This window comes from Genypterus blacodes, unplaced genomic scaffold (genome assembly GCF_046128005.1).
Source record: "Genypterus blacodes isolate CSIRO-AG114 ecotype Tasmania unplaced genomic scaffold, CSIRO-AGI_Gbla_v1 ptg000015l_1, whole genome shotgun sequence".
Lineage (NCBI taxonomy): Eukaryota > Metazoa > Chordata > Actinopteri > Ophidiiformes > Ophidiidae > Genypterus > Genypterus blacodes.
This window is the reverse complement of record NW_027466829.1, coordinates 4,274,726-4,297,557: the sequence shown is the minus strand read 5'-3', so window position 1 is coordinate 4,297,557 and position 22,832 is coordinate 4,274,726. Positions and strand designations below refer to the sequence as shown.

Sequence of the window (22,832 nt, the reverse complement as noted above, 5' to 3'; positions counted from 1 at the left end):
CTCTTACCCCTTCCCCTCCCTCTCTCCCATTTGTAGAATCGTGCGTTTTCGCCTCCCCGCTCCTTTCCTCACCTCACCCCGGTCGTACCTGAGCTCTGTTTGATGTGGAGTTGAGTTGGTGGATGGGGGGTGGAAAAGAGGGGGAGCAAGGAGAGCTGAGGGGCAGGAGGTTACAATGGAAAACAAGAACAGAGAGCGAGAGGAGAGAAGTGGAGAGATGTGGAGGCCCATGGAGATCGGCGCTGCCTGATCAATACAAACGCAAGAGCTAAATTATTTAGACAAAAGCCTCTAACGCCGCCCTCGCTCGCCCATGGAGCGCACCAGACGGATGAGCCAATCAGATGAGATGATATCGGTTCAGATCCAAGCACCTGTGGGGGTAATTCATGCACACACACACACACACACACGCACACACTCACTCACTCACAGAGCCTTTGATGGTAGCCTTTAACATTCTTATCCATACTCTATTTCTGAGTATCGTTTGCTTAGCCGAGAGGGATGCGAGCCCTGAGGCTGGTATGGGGGTGTGTAGGGGTGTAAAGGGGTGCGTAGGGGTGAACTTCATCGCCAGCACCCTCATCCAAAGACATCAGGAGGCTGCGTGTGGATGAACGGTGCGGTTTGACGAGCGTTTACCCAAACATCTGGGCTGAATTCTTGGCATTCCGTCATCGAGTCAAAAACAGGCCAACAGCTCTACTACAAACCATTTAAGGTGAAAAAACAGATCAGCATAAAAGAGAGAAACAACAAAGAATCGCAGAGTTCAAGAAAAAAACTAGCTTGCAGGACAGCGAGGTGAAGAGGAGGGGGAGGTACAGCGGCTTTCGAAGCTTTTGAGGAACGCAGCTGTTTGCTGTATGTGAACAGGAACTCTGGCTAACAGTCAGGTGGGCGTTAGCTTCTGACCCGCACGCCATCTTTAAGCCTGATCCCTTTATCCCCTCTTTACCTGAATGGTATGCACAGAATGCTAGCACGCTCCTGTTTTCTGCTGCAAATGCTACACAAATGCTACTCTGAGTCTTGGAAAAACCTCATTACACGACTGTTGGTAGTTAGCATTCACACACACACACAGACACACACACATACATGAACACACACCACTGAGCACATCCCTTGGCCATAAGCTAGCATGTAATATTGATGATGCGATGTGGTATGCCTCATTACGTACACACAACCTTGCTCCTGTTGAACTATTGATGGGCCCGCGGCTCTGTTCACTCCTCCAGCAGGAGTGATGTTAAGGCACAACATATGAGCACACAACACACTTACACACACACAACACACACACGCAAACACACAATACATAAATCTACAGACAAGCACACACAGAGAAACACACAGAGTAACAACCAATCAATAACAGCAAATAAACTCTTCGGTAACGAGAACCAGATATCCTCTGCTGAATTGCAAAGCCCCTGTTTTATGTCTGTTTATCCTCAGACAAAAAACTGGCAAAACAAGAGCATCGCCACCTCAACCTGAGCGTGGTGAATGTGGTACTTTAGTGTAGAAGCTGTCGCCTTAAAGAGACCAATCTGCCTGGCGTAAGAATGAGCCATTTCCTTGTTGTTTCTTCCATCAGTGTCTATCAAGTGAGATATTAGTCGTAGGAGCAGTGAGGGAGTAACCATAATTGATGGTTGCATTCAGTTTGGCTTTGGCAAAACCCTCAGACATGGAGCAGGTCTGCTGAATGGTGAAAAAACAGAGCAAAGTGCTGCTAGCGATGGAAAGTCTCAACGTCTGAACACAGTTGTAGATTTGAAAGCCTCACCGTACGCTCGGTGAGAAAGCAACCGGACTAATAGGGCCCAACGGAATCCTAAAACAACGGCAATGTCTCTGTAACGGGCGGCGACGTATGGCCGGCACAGTGGTTGGCAAGAGCCGGCGGCGTGAGCTCATTCTCGGAAACAGCGTGGCATGGGATTAGACCGGAGTGGGACAGGAAGCGAGGTGGGATCTCTGAGCGGAGACCTAATGCACTGTGTGTTGTGCGACAGCCGAGTCTGCCTGCGCTCAAGTCCCCCCCCCCCCCCCCCCCACCCCCTTCACGCTTTGGCACGACCTGAACGGCTCCTTTTTGCTCGATTTCTGCAAACACACACCCACGGGAACGCAACACGCCTACACCCGTAACAGGCCAGGAACTCCCCGAGTCTGAGACTGGAAAGACATGAGGACATAGAAAGGTTCTGGCTCTGCATTGACCTCACTGATAATTTATAAGTGTAGCGACATCTACCAGGAGCCACAGGGTTACACTTATAATTCCAAATAAACGACACAGAATGATTGTACGTCCAGCAAAATCTCAAATTTCAAACTCAACCGTCTTGCTTCCAAACGGATGGAGGTTTTCCTGGCAACCATCTCGATAAAGATAGCTCGCCATCTGACCCACATCCTACTGGCAGACACACACGTGCCACAGAGAGGACCAGGAAATGGAGACCAGACCACGGGGAAGCTATAGCTCCCATCTGTTTCCGTGGCCAGGTCAGAGTCGGGGTGCCGCTTCACCCTGAGCTTCCTCAAATGCATCAAACTGTCAGTCATGTGTGCGCGACGCCGTAAGCGACTGCTTTACATCCTCTCACCAGTGCGGAAAACATTTGAGAAGTTTGGAAAGTGACCACACATTCCAAAAGACAAATTCAATAATATACAAATGTCTGGGCAGTTTCAGAAGGCTGTGTGGGAAGTGTGTTTCGGCACATATATGTGTCATGTGGTGATCCAGTCAGGTCTTAGAGGCATCATTCCATTGCGTAACCTTCTGGCACCATCCTGGCCTGCTGGCATGGCCATCTGCTGCTGTGAAACACAAGATCAAAGACAACCGCCATCACCGACGAGCTTCTACAGCTCCGCTAAACATCGCCAACATTTCATCGCAGTGTGTTTATCTCTCCGCCGTTCTGCAAGTCCTCCCTGTGATTTTTGCCAGACGACGTGACGGGCGCAAATGGTTTCTTGCGCGAGGCCCCGATCTGTTATGTCGAGGCTGCGCTCCGTCTAACGAGGGAGGAGAGCTGAAGCCTCCGTGTCTGCCCGACTTGGCTTCACCCCTGCAACAGCCGTGGAGGAAAGCAGGAGTGAAGAGGCAGTTCTGTCACAAGCATCCCGTTCCTCACACATAATCTGCTTCTGAACGACACTTCATTGTGCTGTTCTGGTAGCATGTACAGCCATTGTGTGAGTCTATACCAGTGTACATGCTTGTGCGCCTTTGTGACGACTCTAAGGCCGTTTCTTCACCTACGATTGGAATTAATCTCTCTGGGATTTAACATTATTTATTGCCTTGTTCTACAGAAGTCTAAACCAGTGCAATGATCCAGAAATGATCAGGATAAAGACAACAATTCCTGCTTTCCTGCAGAATTGTTCAGCATTAGATTTATAATTAGTGGATACTGTTGACGGGTGTATTGTAACAGGGTTCAGAAACGCCGTGATTCTTTCCCTCTGTCGCTTGGTGACTGCCAGCACTGGAGACTGAGCCGTCCTTATGATCAACACCATGTGTTTCAGAGACAGAGAAATGGCTCCTAACCATGCAGCCCTGACAAGCACAGCATGTCGCCTCGCTAGTCAGAGACATGAGAGAACATCCTTACAGTGCCGAACGCCAAGGTGTGAAACGCAACCGTACAAGTACAACATACAAACAGTTTCAGTGTAAACTCCTGCAGGTTATCGGAGGATTGTTGCCACTGCTGGGATTAGGTGTCCAAGGAGGAAAGGCGAAGGAATGCAGGAAAACACTGAAAGCCTGGTCAGCTTTGAAAACTGGATTCAGGTCCAAACCACAAGTCCTTACAAAGGGTAGGAGATGCACAACACACACACACACACACACACACACACACACACACACACACACACACACACACTTCTGGAACCCTGACTGTGCAGCTACACACATGCAGTACAAACCTATATGGACAAAAACAAACACAGCCAAACAGCAAACCAGCTGTGAAAGCTTACATATTGGCCACAGACCAACTCTTGTTGCACAAAATATGTCTGCGTCTCCCGACGTTATTCCCTCCCCGCTCCCCTTTACATCCCACCTGCTCCACCACCAGGACAGGAAACAGGAAACAGGTAATGAGGGCCAAGCCGTCAAACTCTAGTCTACATAATTTCGCCGGTCACTCTCTGCAGTCTGAGACACGGGCCTGCTATGTCCCTCTGAGAGACACCAGGCATACTCAGCCTTAGTGACCTCCATTCCTTCCCCTACAGCTGGTCTGCTCCCCTCCCCCTCCACTTCTTCTCACTGTCCCATAAGTGACCAAACAAACAGTGACCGGAAGGCATGTGTCAAGGCCTTGGCTATACGCAAGGCCTTAAAAACATGGGGAGGTTTGCACAGATCATTTTGAAGCCCAAAGGCATACACGTCAACATAAATGACACCCGGTCCCTCCTGGTTGATCAACCCGCAAACCTGCAGCACAGAACGTAGTCGTTTACCATGACTGTTTCTTTACAACGACACAGCTGCACATTTGACATATTTTTTGTTCCTATTAAATTGACTTAACCTGGTCACGAGCAAGGCCTTTAACACAGATTTGAATATTTTCACAGCATTGCCAAATTAATTTTCATTTCGGGCCATTTTTGATTTTGACAGTCAGTCTATTCATGCACAGCACTTTGGTAATACACACTACACACTGTTATGGCAGCATATTCATCATATTATCAAAGTTAATGTTAATTTTGCATGTGGACACTTTTCGCTCTTATTAATATTTATGTTGAATCCTTTATAGAAAGGTGGAACATTGTAATAAAATGTTAGTGGACGAAAATCACTGTAATGTATCCATTTGCTGTGTGTTTTGCCTTATTGAAGTCTTCAGATAAGGAGGAAGACTTTGTGAGGAAGGGAAACAAAATGCAGCATCACTGTTCAGTCACCTTCAGACACAAAGATCTCCATAAACAACAACCAACCAGAGAAGATGTATGTTGCATTTGTTCTTCCTGTGACAGAGATGCAGAGGGAAGCGAGAGATTAAATATCAAATCTGAAACAATCACTGAGAAGAGAATCCATGAAACTGAAGCTGCTTTAGGATGTAAAAAAAAACACCACCCCTCCTTGTCATGAAGTCTATTTCAGTGGATTGTGTGGATGACAGGATGACTGAGGAAGAGGAGGAGGATCACTGCACTCAGCTCGAGGGGCCGCACTTACGCTGAAGAGGCAGCCGTGCTGCGCCCCAAGTTCAACCAAGCAGCTCAGCAGAAAGGAACTGCTGCACAATCGATAGGAAGACGGCACCCAGCAGAGCGAGAAGACAGAATCTGATGCTTCCTCTGTCACCAGCAGTTGCGCTACTCCACTCAAGGACAGGAAGAGGAAGAGAGCTTGTGGTTGTTAAAATATGTTCAGCCTTCTTAGCGGTGCTCAGATGAGCAAGCTTTCCTGTCGTAACTTTAAAAGGCGTCTCTTACAAAAGGGAAAGTTGTAAATTCATAAAACTTCAAGATGTGCTGTTTCAAGGTACTCTCAGTTTTAGTGCAGTCTCAATCATTTAAATGAATCTACATCGGTTGATTGGCTCAAACTCGCCCGACCGCACCGCGCTGTGCCAAACTATGCGGCGAGGTTGGCACACAGATTGGCACGGACCGTCTGAAAGCAGCTTAAGGCCACAGTGTGCTTCATCGGACCATTGCCAGGGCAACCATGCCAACCGTGTTTATACCTTTTCAGAATGGGCAAACTGGAAGGTGGGGCGAGAAGGCTGCTGTCACCGAGAGGGGAGCCTGTGTGTGTGTGTGTGTGTGTGTGTGTGTGTGTGTGTGTGTGTGTGTGTGTGTGTGTGTGTGTGCGCGCGTGTGTGTGTGTGTCATATTTACGCACATAAACAGGGATAACGACACACTATTTCACTTAAGGTTCATTCTTTATAGTTCTCTTCTCGATGTTCAGACAAGGTGGTGGAATTTAAAATGTTGTAAATTTTTCCTAATGCAGTCCCCCCAACTATCTGGAAAGCACTTAGAATGAAGTATATCAAGGCTTTTAATGTGCCTGTGCGCCGGTGTTTTGGAAATATGGGCCCTGCTGCTCAATATGTAAAGCGAATGAGTCATTGCTGAACGCTAGAAGGCTATAAATACTATACCAACAGGCAAAAGTAGTTATCCAAGCTAAATAATCAACAGTCTATGACATTTATCAGAGGCAGAAAGATGAGGGTTGCTTGAAAGACGATTTGTTTTCCATCCTGTCACCCATATGCGACCATAAAAAGACATTTAAAGGACAAAGTACTTAGTAACACCAGCATTGGGTGTTGTTGAATGAGAACTCACACTTTAATGAAAATCTTGAATATTGAATGGCTCAAACATTTTAGCCAGAAGCAGAATAACTCAGGTCATTCCTCTAAAGAGCTGCTGCATTTTCATTCCAGTATTTCCAACACGGTATATCACAGACTCACTGAGGCTTATGAGTTAAAAGAGAATAAATCAGTAACTTAGGTTCACCTGGCCTCCTCTTAACTACCCTCACAGCCTCAAGCTTCACTCTGCACTTTTTAATCATTCTGGACATTTCAGATGGATTAAAAACTGCAGCCTTGTGAATGCAGAAACAGTCGGTGTTCATCACGATGCGTTATTAAAGCTCCAGAAAGGTTGGTTTGCTATACATGCTTGGATTTTCAACAAAAACAGAAGCTGCTAGACTCATACCTAAAAACGAGGAACATAAAAATTATCAACAATACCTTTGCATGGTTCTCAAGCTGACAAACAGCATTAGCCCAGTACCTGTGTGTTACGGTCTAATCAGTGGCTGGGTCTGACTGCCCACTGCTGTGAAACATCTGGACACATCTTTATCTGAACAACCACAACAGCTGCTCTGCCGGTGAGCTCCCGCTTCACACATGTTGTAAGTTTAAGCGTCTAGTCTGCTTGGTTTACAGCTGCTTGATCTTGTTTTCACCCTAACAGGTATAAAAGCTGTGATATGAACCCTGGCTGTGACTTCATACAGATGTGGACTGTGTGTCTCTGTCTCTGTCTGAGCCATTCTACGCCCATGTAGCCCTTTTGTTTTGCACTCGTTGCACTTTGTGTATAACTGAAGACATCAAAATGTGAACAGAATAAGCGGCCATTTCATCAAAGATACACTACATAATCATAATCGATAAATCATCCAAGTCATTAAGTCATTCGATCATCCAACTGATGTCGACTGGATCACTTTTGGCTTACAAACATGGCAAACAAAATCAGGCCATGGATCTTAACAACACACAATTGAGCACAGATGTAGCTGAAACGTGCCGGGCCGACTGTTATTCAACTTGTAAATCTGAATTCATTTCCTGAATCTGAAAGCAATTCTGGAGTTTGGCAAATTTCTTTGCAGAACTCAAAGACGTCCTGGGAGCTGGCGAGGAAGTGCAGAATACTGCGCCTCGTTACTTTGTTCTCCGCTCCCGGCTCCTTCTTGGCGGGGGAAAATGACAGATTATGGCCAGCTAAGTGAAAAAGTGCACATCAGTCAGAGTCCGACGTGGCTGCATTGCTTTTGTGTACGGATGCTTGAGCGGAGGGAGAGTGGCACAGGGTGGGGAGAGCTGTGCAGAGAGCAAAGATTGATTTCTAATTAACGAGCTGGTTGCAGTAATGAAAGACGAGATGGTCTCTGCTGGCAGTAGATCAATGGGAAATGTTTCCCCTGACATCCAATCTTAATCAGACCACCACAGCTTGATATGAACACACTCATTGCTGTAATTAACACTGACACGTTCCCTCTATCTCCTCTCTCTCTCTTACCCCTGTGACTTTCTTTTTATTTTCATACAACTCTACCTCGACCTCTGACCTCTGCTGTCAGTCAGAGGCATTCTTCATGACAGACACGTTGGGGTTTCTCCTCTATGACCAGACCAAATGATTTGTGTTGAGCTGACAGTAATGGACTTTGATATGTTCTCACTAGCATAAAGCACAATCCCAATCACAAGTAATGTGAGTTTTAGGAAGTACGCCTTGGCTTTGGGGGTTTGGAGTCATGTATGGTCCCACTGTGACTCTCAAGCTCCATCATCCGAAGCATTTTAAACAAGAAGGCCCACCATGTTCGGTACACCAGGTCCAGTTTAGTTCAGATGAAACTGCGGCCCTTAATGTTTCCTGCAGGTTTATTCACTTAAACACTAAATTGTAACAAGTTCACTGGCAGAATAGCTAAGGCTGCAATAAGTAAACATGTCTGTAAAAAAGTTGGTGTAAGTTCATATTTCTGGCCCCAAGTGAGCGCTGAGCTCCGGGCGACAGAGACGTGTTCGCTGCTGCAGACTGATTTCAGGAGACAAGGTGACGCCACGAACACAGATCAGACCAGAGATCTGTCACTTACTGCTCACCTCGCTCAGTCTGCATTCAGCTGCCATTCAGACAAGCTGACAAGTAAGATACAATCACACAACTGATACACTCACACACCCGATACACTCTATGTAGTAAAACACTGTTCCACTGGGCAGAAACAAACATTATATTTACTCTCAGCAAAATAGGTCACTGATTCATTGACAGCTGTTTTCTAAAGGCCCATCAATGATGAGTGACAGCCTGTGTTGTACAGATGTAATGTAGTTGAACCTTAAAGCAAAGCTAAACGTGGCTTGCTTATTGTTGATAAGCTCAACAAATGAGATTATTGTACTAATCTCCATGGGTACAAATAGAACCGTGGAAGTATGAGGTTTGATAAGTGATTGAATTTGGTGACAGCACATTTGGCGAAATTAAGTATAATTTGGCGAAAGAAGCATTTTAAATTTCACTTCCCCCTCCTTGCTGTCACTTCTGACTGGACTATGTGTGTGGATGTGTAATCTGCCTTTTCCAGCCTGCAGTGTCACTCTGGAAAGAGCGGCTGTGTCTGTTTGAAGGGGACCGGCTCCGGATGGGGGGTAGGCTTTGAGCTGGGGCTAATCCGCCTGTGCCACGCGCCTTGTGCCCAGCACCCAGCCAGTAGCACCATGCAGCCGCCTCTGTTGTGGGTCCATTGGAGTGCTACATGGCTCTCTGAATGATATCAGCACAGACGACACACTGCCCCCCCCAAGCAGGGATTACAGCTCTCTCAATGAACGTGCCAGGAGGACAATCGAAAGCAAGACTAAGAGAAGACGGTGGAGGAAGAGGAGGAGGAGCTCCGACAGGAGCTAAATTTTCTACAAGGAAGAGGCCATCAGCAAAGCTGACACGCCAATCAGCAGTGGCTGGGAAACCACCCCATGAGAACAAGACGTCCGGCATGAAGGATGGGGAGGAGGCAGGAAAGGTTTAAAAGGGCCCATCGGCTGTCAAAAGGAGGCTTAGAGCCACTTGGTACTCTGAAGAAGAATGAACACTGGCCCATTGTTATGACACAGATTGAGAGGGGGACATTAGCATGAGTTTGCATACACACACTGAGCTCTTAATGTCATATGCAGGCCTGGTATTTGGGCAAAAGAAGAAACAACTTCTAATTATGTTTACAACCTGTTTTCAAGTTGAAAGTACACATCAAAGAGGGAGATGTGCCAATAAATAGTATTTTAAATAGACTGGAGGAGGAGGAGGGTGTGTCCCCTGTGTGTTCTATTGAACAACTTCAGCAGTAAACACAGTGTGGTTAAGATTCATTCTCAAACCCTCGGGGTTATGAGTGTGTTGTGTGAGCTGGCACACCATCTCTCTCTCTCCCTGTGCTTTGTTTTGCAAACTGGGATACATACGTTTCTCATCAGGCTTGATCTCAGCTAGAACAGGAGTATGACTAAGAATCCAAATCAATGGAAAACATCATACGCTCTGTGTGTTGTGTGTGGTTTACATGTTGCTGATATGGCACCAGGAATAGAATCTCCGCTGATATGCTGCGCTACGTAAAACTGTAACCACAAGCGCCGTGATGTGAGACGAGAGAAACCCAGCTGAGGAGGAGGAGGAGGAGGAGGCAGGACATTGGGGGAATCAGCACACGGTGGCATGTGTTATCAGTGGAGAGCCACTCCAGCTCAGGCCAACCCCAACAGGCGAGCACACACTCCAACATCATGAAAATACACTTGACTACCCACTCATTTGCCCACTCGTAAAAGTGGCTGAACCCACAACTCATTTACACGTAGCAAGCTGCCTTGTTTTGGCTGGAAAATATTTGTGTTTCGGAAACTGAAAATAAATAAAAGAAGTCAAATTGCGTCCTCGCAGCTTGCCCAGATCGGGCTGGCGTCGGCACTGGAATCCCCCAACTGCCCTCATTTCCAGCTGCTTTCACAATACCTCGCACCGAACCGCAAAGTAGCTGTTGTGTTCTGATGCTATAATAAATCTAATAAAAACGTAGGGCGTCGATCTCACCATTCAAATGTAATACACCTTCAAATCCTTTGCAGCTCGTCAGCTATTTATGACAAAGGAGCGCGACGTGTTCATGTTATACGTAACAGCATAGGCCGTGTTGCTAGGATAATAATTTGACATAGCCACTTAGCGCCCAGCAGGGGGAGGGATGATTACATGATATCCTGTTGCAAAGTCCACACAAGAATTTTAATAGTCTGCTGATCAGATCATTTGTGTTTAGCCAGTGGAACATCTGACCCGTCCGTCTGTCATGATGGATCACCCGCTAAGAGTTGAATGCTGTGTGCACGGCCGGGCATGCATGTGTGACAAAGGCAAGATTCCCCATGAATATCCATCTCATTTCTCACCCATCTGCTCCGTCAAATAAAGGAAATGGGCATATCTGCGCCAATACAATGCTTCTTTAAATGGCTTCATCATTCAATGTCCGCAACAGCACAATGCTAAAGACGGAACACCCAAAACGTGACAATCGCGGATACGCTTGACACGCTTCCTCGCCGCTCTGTGAAGTGACCTGTCCAGACAAAGCAACATGGGGAGACGCAGAGAGGAAGACGAGTCGCCCAGCAAATGAATGAACGGCTCTAAGGCCGCTGGAGTGTGGCTGCGCTCTCTGCACTTCACTTTGCTCACTGGAGAGCCCCATTAAACCATTAACCCTCTTTCTCCCCCCCGCTCTCCCCCTCCTCCCTCGCTGTTACCTCCTTTCCAGTCTCCCTGTTACCCCTAAAATGGATGTCTGTATGAAAACTAGGCCAGTCTTTTATTGGTTCACTGACCAATGTCCGACACACAGCAAGACATCCCGGGAGACTTCCTGGTCCTTTACGCTAGATAAGCCAACAATGCTACAGTTAAATGACCCATATATTGCTAACTTGCTCTATATTAGCAAAGTAGCATAGCATTAGCTTTCTTGCATGTTTCCAGCCCCTCATGCTGACATTTTTGAGTTAGCCAGCTTCTAGCATAACTTTAAACTTCCAGGCTGCTTATATTAGCACAAGGTCGCTACGCTCACCGATTCAAAGTCTGCAGAATCACACACAGCGGGACTAAATTTGTCTCTGAGAAGCGACCTGGAAGTGAATCCACTTCTTGTACAGACCCATGTTAGCATAATTTGTAGCACATTCAGCTCTCTGTCCCCTATTTGTGAACGTCCATAGACTCTACTAAATAATAGCATGTGTTCTGACGAGAGAATTTAGTCTGAAATCCGCTAAAATCTACTCTAAATCACTGCTTCTGGACAGTGCTTTGCGGAAAGTTGTGAGTTAGCTAATTGGATATAGCAATAGGGTCCAGCGTGATCCAGACCGTTATCTTATTTCACATTTTCAGGAATTTGTTACAGACAAAGATGAGGGGAAATACCGGTCCTGAGCAGAGATGTTAGGATCACTGTATTGGTGGCTGGGGAGCGTTTTGTTTCTCTTCTTACCAGCAGCCAAACCTAATTACTCTGCAAGCAAAGCAGCTCTAAGCAATGCAGGGGCTGACAAGAAGCGGTCAGGGGTCAGAAAGCGGACACTCAACAGTCCCGGCAGAGGTTAAGTGCCACAGAAGGCGATGATGACATGCAAAGTGCTGCCGAAGCCGCAGCAGCAGACGGATGCCATTTTAGCATTCAACGCTGGACAAAGACGGCTGTGACTGCTTGTTTGCTAAGACATAATGATGGACCCCGTGTCTCCATGATGGCGCCTTGAGGCTGTAATCATATAAACCGGTTAGTAGTACGACTACAGCTGTTTTTCTATATGCTTATCTGCTTTTGTATCTGTGTGACCTTCACTTGAACATGAGTGAATTATTGTTCCTACACACCCTCCCCCAACCGCAACAAGTAATCAACTTTGCCGGCAGATAATAGGCCGTTTTCCAGCACGAGGCAACACGGAGTTTGGCGTTGGCGGTTGGCGGGAGAGCTGCCGCAGTAATTCCGTACGTTTAATCTGATAGGTTATCATCAAGAAGGAGCTGATGGCATTTTGCGGAGATGAATTTATCTCCTGGTTGCCATTAAGAATGTTGTTAGTGGAAGCGTCCAAATCTCCTTGAAATGTTGATTGTTTCTGGAGCCTCCATCCTCAATCATTTGCACATGAAAGGAGCGGTGGCGCGGCGCACTGTCACAGAGACCACAGACAGATTAGCTACGGCCGCTTCAGTCTGGACCGCTGGCGAGTTCTCGAAGAGCTCTCTCTCTCGCTCTCTCTCTCCTGTTTCGCTGCTGTTTCTCCCTTTTATTGAGGCCCTGAACATCCCTGTGAATGTTGTTGTGTTTTCAGCTCCGTTCAGGAACAATGAATAAGGTGAGAGCGGCGCTGCCCTGCTCTCATTCAATGCTTTACACAAACATCCATAACCCTGCCAACACCACACACACACACCAAACACACACCAAACACTGTATAGTACACAAATACGCATACAAGCACACACTCGACCCGGCTTAAATACCATAAACACAAACCTGACAGACTAATTGACACCAGACAAAGCACTGCTCTCACTACAAACAAACACACACTGTGCTTGAAAACACCGGTACAATAAACACAGCCGTGGCTTTCATCACAAGCGCGCGCACACACACACACACACACACACACACACACACACACACACACACACAAACACACACCATTGCAATTTGTGATGGAAAAAAAATGGGATAAATGTGAGACGCACAAAGGCACTCAATCAATCTCACTGGCCCCGTTTCCGTTCACGCACCTCCATTTTTCCAGCTATTCTCTCTTGACTTGCCAAGGACACCGCACTGCCATCCCACCCCCACTCTCACACACACACAAACCCAAATCACTTCCATTGTGCTTTCTAATAATACGACATAATTCCATAGAAGGATGTCCCAGCGCACATAATTACAATCCAACATGGTTTCCTGGAAATGTTTTATTTTTTTATCTGTTTGGAGGAATTCCCGTTGCTGTGTCACCGTTCCCCCTCCTGCCCAGCGTTCCCAGTGGTTGCAGACGAACAACAGGAAACGGTTAGCAGACTGGGTTTGGAGATTTTTGCACTCTCATGCTGTTTACTTTAATGAACGGAGAATGTCTCAGATTCCCACAACAGTCTGGGTTTGAAAAAGGTCAGAGACAACGTTTTCCTGAGCCGCGATGAAGACGAGCGAGTGGAGTCACAGTGCTTCAGATGGGACAGGATGAAGTCCCAGAGTGCGACGTTCCCTCCTCTCTGCTTCTCTCTCGGCTGAAAGATGAGGCTCTATGTGGGCAGCGCGAGAGAGTGTGTGTGTGACTGTGAGCGACTTGTTTTTATTTGTATCTACACACACACACACACACACACACACACTGCAGACTAATCTTTTCATTTTTCCTCCTTCTCTTTCGCAGCAGTTCAGAGTGTGTGTCTGTGTGAATTCTGTCCACGGTGACCCCGCCTGTACGCCCACCCTCTCAAAGACATATCACACGTACACACACACACACACACACACATACACATACACACACACACAGCCCACACAGGGTCTTATCACTCAAAAGCAACAGAGCTGTGAGAGGCAGTGAGGTCAGGTCAGAAACCCAATTACTGCACACACACTGACCACACACACACTCTTTCGCCTTGCTGGAAACAGAACGCACGTCTATATAAATACACACTGAATAGGGATGTTTGTCCGGGTTAACAGCGGTAAACGCGTTCTCCTTTCACCTCACCTCGCTTCTATACGAGGTCATCTGCTTCCATCTCTATTCAAACTTTCCCTCCCTCCTTTCTTTCTCTATCTCTTCCTTTCAGTCTCTCTCTCTCTCTCTCTCTCTCTCCCCGCTCTTCCTCCAGCGTTTCAGCGCCAAAGCGGCCAGCATCTCTAATGCTTTCCGCCCACCATTACCACATGCAGCTCCTCTCCGCGGTTAGATCACACGCCGCTTTTAGAAGATTAAACGAAGTGTAATCCAATGCTGCCGGTGCAAAGAGCACTTTAAATCAATGGAATAAAGAAACAATCGAGGTCAAATCGAATGAAAGAAAGGCGCAACAGAAAAAACAAAACCCCGGCGAACCATAAAAACTTGGCAGGGGAACATTTCACCGCCAGTAGCTCACACACAGCTGCTTTCTCTCCTCTCTGATTTGTGTTTTATGTTGATCAGAACCTTCCATCCCGACTCCGACAGTAACCCGCCGTGACATGTGAGGAAGGGATGGAGCCGTTTCAGTTTAAGAGGACGGACGAGGAAGTTTGCCTGTCGACGTGCCAAAATATGGAATAGAGGAAGAGAGGAGAGAGGGGGGGGGGGGTTGGGAAAGCATAAAACGGGAGCCCAGTTTGGAACCTTTGACATTTTTTCCGCTGCTTGCTATCGGCTCAATCCCCTCGCCGTCGTTTAAATCTCCTCCCCGCTCACATCTGATCCCAGGCACGGCCCTGTTTAAATCTCTCCCTCCTCCCCGCGCCGCTCCACGTTTCTAATGCTAATCGTTTAAACCTCACCCCGTGTGTTTCATCCTCCTCCTCCTCCTCCTCCTCCAACCAGCTAGTTATTCAAATCTCTTCCCCTCGCGCGATCTCCCTTACAAGCCCCGGCACCCGGTTGAGAAAAGAAAGGTGGCTTTACTGAAGGGAAGGGAAGGGGGGGGGCTGAGATTTGCAGACAGAGGATAACAACGCTTCTTCTTCTTCTACTTCTCCTATCCATTCCCGCCCTCCTCGTATCCCTTTCCTGCATACGAGAGCAACAAATGCTCCGTGATGCAACGCAGCTATCAGCAAGTAGAAGAGCGGGAGGCCAGATACAGAATTTTGGGAAACACGTGCACGTATCTCGGATTTTGACATAAATATTTATTCCTCCTAACAAATTAAAACGTAAGGTTATCTAGGAGGAGTGTTTAGCGTGTGTGTGCGAATGTGACCTAAGTCAGTCGCTCGCTCGCCTGCGTGGGGGTCATCGTCCTCGGTGTTAAGTGAGTGGTGAAGAGTGACGGTGACACAGTTCGGGAGGTCACAGGGGATCGGTTTTGTTTTCCCAGCGCCAGGTGGCAACGCATCGGTAAAATGTTTGTTTCTAAGCGTGGATGTTCGATTTCTTCTTCATCTTTGCAGCATTCTCTCTATCTCTCACACTCTCTCTCTCTCTCTCTCTACTTTCGGAGGGATCTCGTGGAGAAGCCCACCTACACACGGAGCGCTGGGATCACAGCTCTGAGCGGCAGGAGTCCCACTCAGCATCGCCCGTTACGTAAATTGCCGGCTTTCAGCAACCAACAAACGCCGCCGCGACAAACCACCACACACCTGCATGTGCACGCAGCTTCAGACACACAAACGCATGCACCGCACACCAGTAGAGTGAAGCGGATGCATGAGGATTAGGAGACGATCAACTATTTATACCTCTAATACATAATTCATCCTCTTTATTCTTCTGTTTCAGATTGATTCAGCGGCGTCTACTCGTCAAACACCATCACCAAACAACATCACAGGTAAAATCATGTTTCAGCTTCTACCATCAACTGAAACATCTACGCTGATATCAACAGATTGCCGAGACAATAGATCCAGTCTCCTCAACATGCAGAAGAAGAAGAAGAAGAAGAAGAAGAAGAAGAAGAAGAAGAAGAAGAAGAAGAAGAAGAAGAAGAAGAAGAAGAGGTGTAGAGGTGCCATCACTCACCTTGGTACTCCTGTCCGGGGGTGTAGGCGACGGGGTTGCCTATGATCTGGAGGGTGATCAGCACCTCTCCTCCGCCCTCCGCCACTCCGGCTCCCTCCAGCTCCCCATGGTGGGTGCACAGGAAGAAGAAGGGGTTGAAGCGGGGGTAGAAGCTGGCGGCGGGGGGCACCCCCAAATCCACACTGCTGCTGCTGCCGCCGCTGCTCCCCAGGACCAGGGCCACCAGCAGGGCGCAGCCTAAGGCGCCCCGGAGCGAGGCCCACGACGCCGCGGCCATCTGCCCTCACGGGGGGTGGGGCAGGGGGGTCGAGGAGGAAGGGGAGCGAGGAGCGTGGGGCACAGGTAGAGTCCACGGATGAGTCGAGTTGGAAGAGAAGTCCCCCCCTCCGGAAAAAAGTGTGTGTGAAAGTGATGTGTGTGTGTGTGTGTGTGTGTGAGAGAGTGTGTGTGTGTGGGGTTAGTGTAGAGCTCTGTCTGTTCCTCCTCTCCCTGTCCTCCCTTCACTCTCGGGGAGTTCAGAGCTTCGCCTGCGCTGTCCTGCTCCTCCGTTTAAATACCTCACCCCCCTCCCTCTGTTTGCCTCTCTCTCTCTCTCACTCTCTCTCTCTCTCCCCTCCCACCCTCCCTCTCTCTCTCTCTCACACACACCAGCGCTCCACGCGGGCTCTATGCCGCGCTCTACCAGACGGCCTCCCCTCCTCTCTCTCTCTCTCTCTCTCTCTCATCCAGAGCTTCTCTCCTCCCTCTTCCCTGTCAGTCTATCACTCAGCCTTTTCCTTAATCTCTTTTCCTCTCTCTCCCTCTCTCTCTCTCTCTCTCTCTCTCTCTCTTTCTCCACCTCCCTCTAAACCACTCTGTTACTCCGTGTTGCACTCTTGTCTCCGTCTCCTCTCCCGAGACCCTCGGCCGTCTTATCTCAGTGCATCTGTTAGTTTCTTCAGTCCCTCCTCTCTCTCTCTCTGTCTCTCTCTCTCTCTCCTTTGTCTTTCTGCCCATCCACCAGGCTGTCTCCTTCTTTCCCACCCACTATCACACCTCCTTTCTCCCTCCCTCCCTGTTCCGTTCTCTTCACCTCCCCTCTTCTTCTTCTTCTTCTCCCATGTCTGTCTCTGCTGCTCTCCCACTTGCCCCCCTCCCCTCTTTCTCTCTCTCTCTTTTTCCAGCTCTCCCTCTCTCTCTCTTGTTTTCAGCTCTCAGGATTTGTTTTCCCTCTCCTCTGCCGCTGTTGCTTTTCTTTTTTCATGGGTTTTCCATCAGAATCTCCTTTTCCACAGGATTCTCCAACTCTCTCCCTCTATGTCAGTATCTGTTCTCGATTAACCCCTGCCGCTATTCGCCGGCCGTAACGCCTGCTGTGCTCCTCCTCCGCCCCATCATCAGCTCCAATTCTCCACATGATGGGTAGGTAACACCCTGTACACACACACACACACACACACACACACACACACACGCACCCCCCCCCCCCCCCCCTCTCTCTGCTCATCCCTCTCTCGCCCTGTGTGTAAGCGATACTGTGCCCCCCTATCATTCTCTCAGCAGAGCTTGTGGATACAGAAAGATTAATTTTCCAAGTAGCATCACAAACACACAAATGTCCCCACCGGCCACATAATCCCCCTCTGTGCTCCGAGGCCCAAGCACATTACATGAATTATAGCGGTAGAAGAAGAGTGTAAAGAACTTGTTGTTAGCGCCGTTTGGAACATCTCCTCTCCTCTGGCGTTTCTCTTTAGCTGCCTGCTGGGCTTGTGTACTTAAGGGCCTATTACAGACATAAACACTCCCGAGCCAGCAAGCTGGACACACACACACACACACACACACACACACACACACACACACACACACACACACACACACACACGCACACACACACAAACACAAACACACACACACAGGGGCAGGCGTTTCATGTCCAAACAGCCTGACTGACCCACAGCAGAGGCACAAAGGCCGGCTGCTGTGTCCAGATGATTTCTAAACAGGTCAGATAACACACACACACACACACACACTTACACACACACACACACTCGCATTTCATCACTCTTCTTCACGAGGACACACAAACTTTGTTCTCTCCACTTCAGACTTGAGTGCTCAATCAATCAATCAATTCCTTCTCCATGACGAAGCGCAGCACTTTTTTTAAAGGACAGTTCTGCTCATTTTTTGAAGTTCAGTCATGGCAGCCACAGTGATTAACGTAAAGAGTCATCAGTCAGGGATAAGAGAGAGAAGAAGAGGGAAGAAGACGGCATTAATGATCAATTGTATCAGGTCTGAAGCACAAAAATGCACGCCCACATCCCAGAAACCCTCCTCACATCATCTTCACCGTCTTTCGCAATCCATTCTCCATGGAGCGGCGCCGCACTGAACGCCGGATGACATCATGTGTTTGGAGGTTCTCCCTTCTCGCTTCTCAATTGTCTTTTGCCTTGGGAGAGGAAGAGAGAGAAAGACAAACTTACTCATTCTCACAAATATTGACAAAAGCTAGAAAACCCCACAAAAGCGTCAAGAGCTTTGAAGAGAAGAAACGATTCTCTCTCTCTCTCTCTCTCTCTCTCTCTCTCTCCCTCTCTCTCTCTCTCTCGCCACATTCATACATCAACGCTCGCTGGCCAGAGCACCTCTGGTCCCACTGAGCATGAAACAGCACATCAGAGGGCTTATGAGAGCATGACAGCAGCTTGAGGAGGAACAGGTGTGTTATTGTTATCAGTGTATCTCTGTGTCTGAACCCTAGAGTTATGAACCATGGGAAATGGACAAAATGCCAGAAAAAGAACGCGTGGAACATTAATAAGTAGCAAGAAAAAGTTCTAATCTTGTCTCAAAGTGAAGGCTGTAACTTTCCAGGAGCCGTGTGTGTGTGTCTGTGTCTGTGTGTGTGTGTGTGTGTGTGTGTGTGTGTGTGTGTGTGTGTGTGTGTGTAAGTGCCCCCCTCTCCCAAGTTTGTGTCTTCAAGGTCAGCTATAGGTGGGCCAGTCTGCTGGGATTGGAGGAGAGGAGGAAAGGGGTCAAAGGTTATCTGGGTGCTCCTCTGCTGGTCGCTCAGCGTTCTCTCTCACGGCCACCCTGCAGCTCTTTTCTCAGGCTTAATTAAGCACTTTTAATTAATCTTCCCAACCCGAACCTCCAAGCTTAAGATGGAGGCACGTCGATAGCGCTGCACTCTGCATCGACTGGAGTTACAGCTTTGAAAGAGGAAGTATCCTCATAAGTCTCAAACTAGATGTAATCCTGTCATATTTATTTAAAAAGGTAGAAAACAACTCCAACTGTCCGTCTGGTTCAAAAGAGTAAACTGCTCTACGAGGCTTTCAGGTTGGTTCCTGGTTGTCTGTCCACTGGAGACGTGTCTAAAAAATTATTTAAAATTTAACCAACAGCACTGATAATGTGTGTGTGTGCGTGTGTGCGTGTGTGTGCGTGTGTGCGTGTGTGCGTGTGTGTGTGTGTGTGTGTGTGTGTGTGTGTGTGTGTGTGTGTGCGCACTCTGTCCATGGTGCTGAACGCCATGGCAACAGCAAAAAATAAACAAAAGTATGGTAGGGCCTATCTCTAGCACAGATATGAAAATGGGTACAGACTCCTCTATGGACGTCCTCACAACTATTCAGTCAATGACATCATCAGTCACATTTCTGAAGCATTACATAAATATTAAGAAATTCAATTAATTTAAATAAAATGAATTAAGTATCTCCTAAAAGGTCAATCGGTCTGAGCAGGGTCATTACAGACACATTAGTCTGAAACAACACAACGGTAATGTGTGTCATTCACACAGTCAGTGTGATGGTGAGACAAATGTGCTGTCCATAGGTCAGAGATGGGGGGTAATTGTGTCATAGTTCAAGATCGTGTGTGTGTGTGTGTGTGTGTGTGTGTGTGTGTGTGTGTGTGTGTGTGTGTGTGTGTGTGGAGAGAGAGAGAGAGAGAGAGAGAGAGACTGTAGCCTTCTGACCGGAGCCACTGGCAGTGATCGGTCACAGCACAGCGTTCACCGTCTGTTCCACACTCCCCTGCTGAATACGCCGCTCACACTCTCACACACACACACACACACACACTCACACAAACACACCTCCCCCCCAAAAAAGAGAAACCTTGACACCAAGAACAACATCCCACAGCACTGCCACATAATGAGCACCAGCAAGTGTGTTTGATGCACAAGAGACAGAGGGTGATGCAGGTACTGTGTGTGTGTGTGTGTGTGTGTTTGTGTGTGAGAGAGAGAGAGGAGAGCCATCTGTTTTACCTGTACACATCCCCATGCTCCCTGGATGGCCTTCATGTAGGTCCTGTCCTACATCCATCCCTGTTACAACATGGCCATTTCTGCAGCCCCCTTCCCCTCTTCACACGCACACACACATACACACGCACACACACACACACACACACACACACACACGCACACAGTGTATGTGACTGGGGGCTATTGCTCTCCATTATGGAAACTAGGTCGGGGAGGAGTGGGCGAGGAGAGTGGGGCAGTAATTATTTTTATCATTATTAATTTCCACCTCAAGGTTGCGGCAGGGCTTTTTTGTCTGCTTCAATCTTCATTTGAGACCCCCTGCATCCACACACACACACACACACACACACACACACACACACAATCACTACCGCTGGCTTTGAAAAGGCTGCATCCCAAACAAGGAAGAAACACAGGGTGGGTGGCGGGGGGGCACAAAAGAGCTGAAAGGGATGGAAAGAGAGGATGGAGGCAGAGGAGGACAGAAGGGGGCTCGGATCTGTCGCTTCATCACTCACCGGACCCTAATTTACACTAACAGGTTGTTTACTTGATATGGCAAATGATAATAAAAGCCCTGAGTGTTTGGGGGAGGGGACAGGGAGAGAGAGAGAGAGTTAGAGAGAGACAGAGAGAGAGAGAGAGAGAGGCCCTGCGGGAGCACTTCAGCTGTGAAGGCTTGCACACTCCAATTAGTCCCATGAAAAGCTCGTCACCCCCCCATCCCACCCCTGAAAAGAATAAAAAAAAGGAGGGGTGTGAGGCTCAGTGTGTGTGTGTGTGTGTGTGTGTGTGTTTTGTGTAAGCGAAACCAGCCAAGATCACCCCCCAAAAACACCTCACACACACACACACACACACACACACACACACACACACACACACACACACACACACAGAAACGGTGGCTCTTCATAGGAGAAACACACTCTGGCGTTCAGCGATGAGGTCGACTTGCCTCGACCCTAACGCCCAGCGTCCAACCCAAACAGCTACTGGAAGTCAAACTCTCTGGACTTTCCCTCTCACGTGTCCCTGCGTCCAGTTTGAAGCAGCAAGCAGTGAAGGAGTGAAGGAGTAAAGGGGTGAAGGAGTGAAGGAGTGAAGGAGTGAAAGCTGTAATGGGGCTTTCGGTGAACAACTCATCAATTTTTCAAGCTGGCTGCTTCTTTTGTTCTTCACTCGAAAGGAAAAAACAGATTCATTCATATTTGCAGTTGGGCCTGTGAAATGCATCTCCTCATGCTAATTAGGCCCAACGTGTGAAAACTGACACGCCCGCCTTAAGTCAGCGGGAGCAGCACTTTTGTCCCGGTCGTACCTGCTAATGTGAAATTATTAACATTCGCACACGCTGTTGAAAACCCCACAACCGAGCAATTACAGTTAATAACAGAAGGGCCGTAGCTGTACGGATGTAATTGTCGATCCGAGACCCTCCGAGGTGATAAAAACCTCTCCGCTCTCTCTGGAAGAAGTGGCCTGAACCAACACACACACACACTGACAAACCGTCCCTCAGAGGGCAGTTAAGGTTCAGCAGGAGCGGCGTTCCTGGCGCACCTACAGTCATAAACCGCTGACCACCGCGCCCAAATGTACAGAGAGGGGAGGGGAGGGGTGAGGGGCGAGGAGGGGAGGGGGGCGTGATAATACAAACAGTCTGGGCGCTAAGTGGGCGGTAGAAGCAACACTTCTGCAAAACTTGCTAAAAATTCCCCTCATATTAATTTGGAAAAGTAGCAAACTGAGCTGCATTGTTCACACACTCACGCGAGATGGAAATAACTTTTACTGAGGGCCGAGTAACGTTTGGCTCGATCACAGATGGATGATTTATGGATCATATATGTGCTAATCAATCCACTTTCTCCCGATCTGTCTCTGCCAGTTCTTTCAGAGTTGCGAGCGAAGCAGGAAGTGTCCACACAGACGCTCGACCCCGGTTTACTTCTACACCACAAATCTGTTCTCCTAAAACTCCACATTTTCAGTTCGCTGTCACTTCAGCCCCCCTTTCCCTCCCCGCTCTTCCTCCCCCCAGCTCCCCATCCTGCAGTCATGGTAACGGAGCCGTGAAAGAACAAGCCGAGGAATATACGAGACACGGGAGATGACAGACACATGGCCACATTGTGACAGAGACAGACGGAGGAAGTGTGGAGCGCTTTGACACCACACACACACACACACACACACACACACACACAGCCATTTCTCCATCCTAATGTCCAGCACGCCGACAATTAGCCAAGACAAGAGGATGAAGTGTGTGTGTGTGTGTGGGACACGGCCGAGCGAACGAGAGACAAGAATGCCGGTGTTTGTCTGGAATTCCAGAGCGGAGCTGAGTCAACAAGACAAACATGTGTTTTAGTGCTCAGGGACGAAGCCGTGTGTTTGTGGAGCTGAAG

At 48.2% G+C, this 22,832-nt stretch overlaps 1 protein-coding gene across 2 annotated transcripts in view; it reads right to left on the bottom strand.

Moving 5' to 3' along the window:
• reln (reelin) overlaps positions 1-16,675 on the bottom strand; it is a 74,521-nt gene extending 57,846 nt beyond the window's left edge. For both annotated transcript variants that reach the window (XM_076170589.1, XM_076170597.1), the window contains exon 1: positions 16,140-16,675. In XM_076170589.1, coding sequence (XP_076026704.1) covers positions 16,140-16,416 — 277 coding nt within the window. In that variant the 5' untranslated portion in view covers positions 16,417-16,675. The remainder of the gene's footprint in view (positions 1-16,139) is intronic.
• Positions 16,676-22,832: the final 6,157 nt, after the last annotated feature.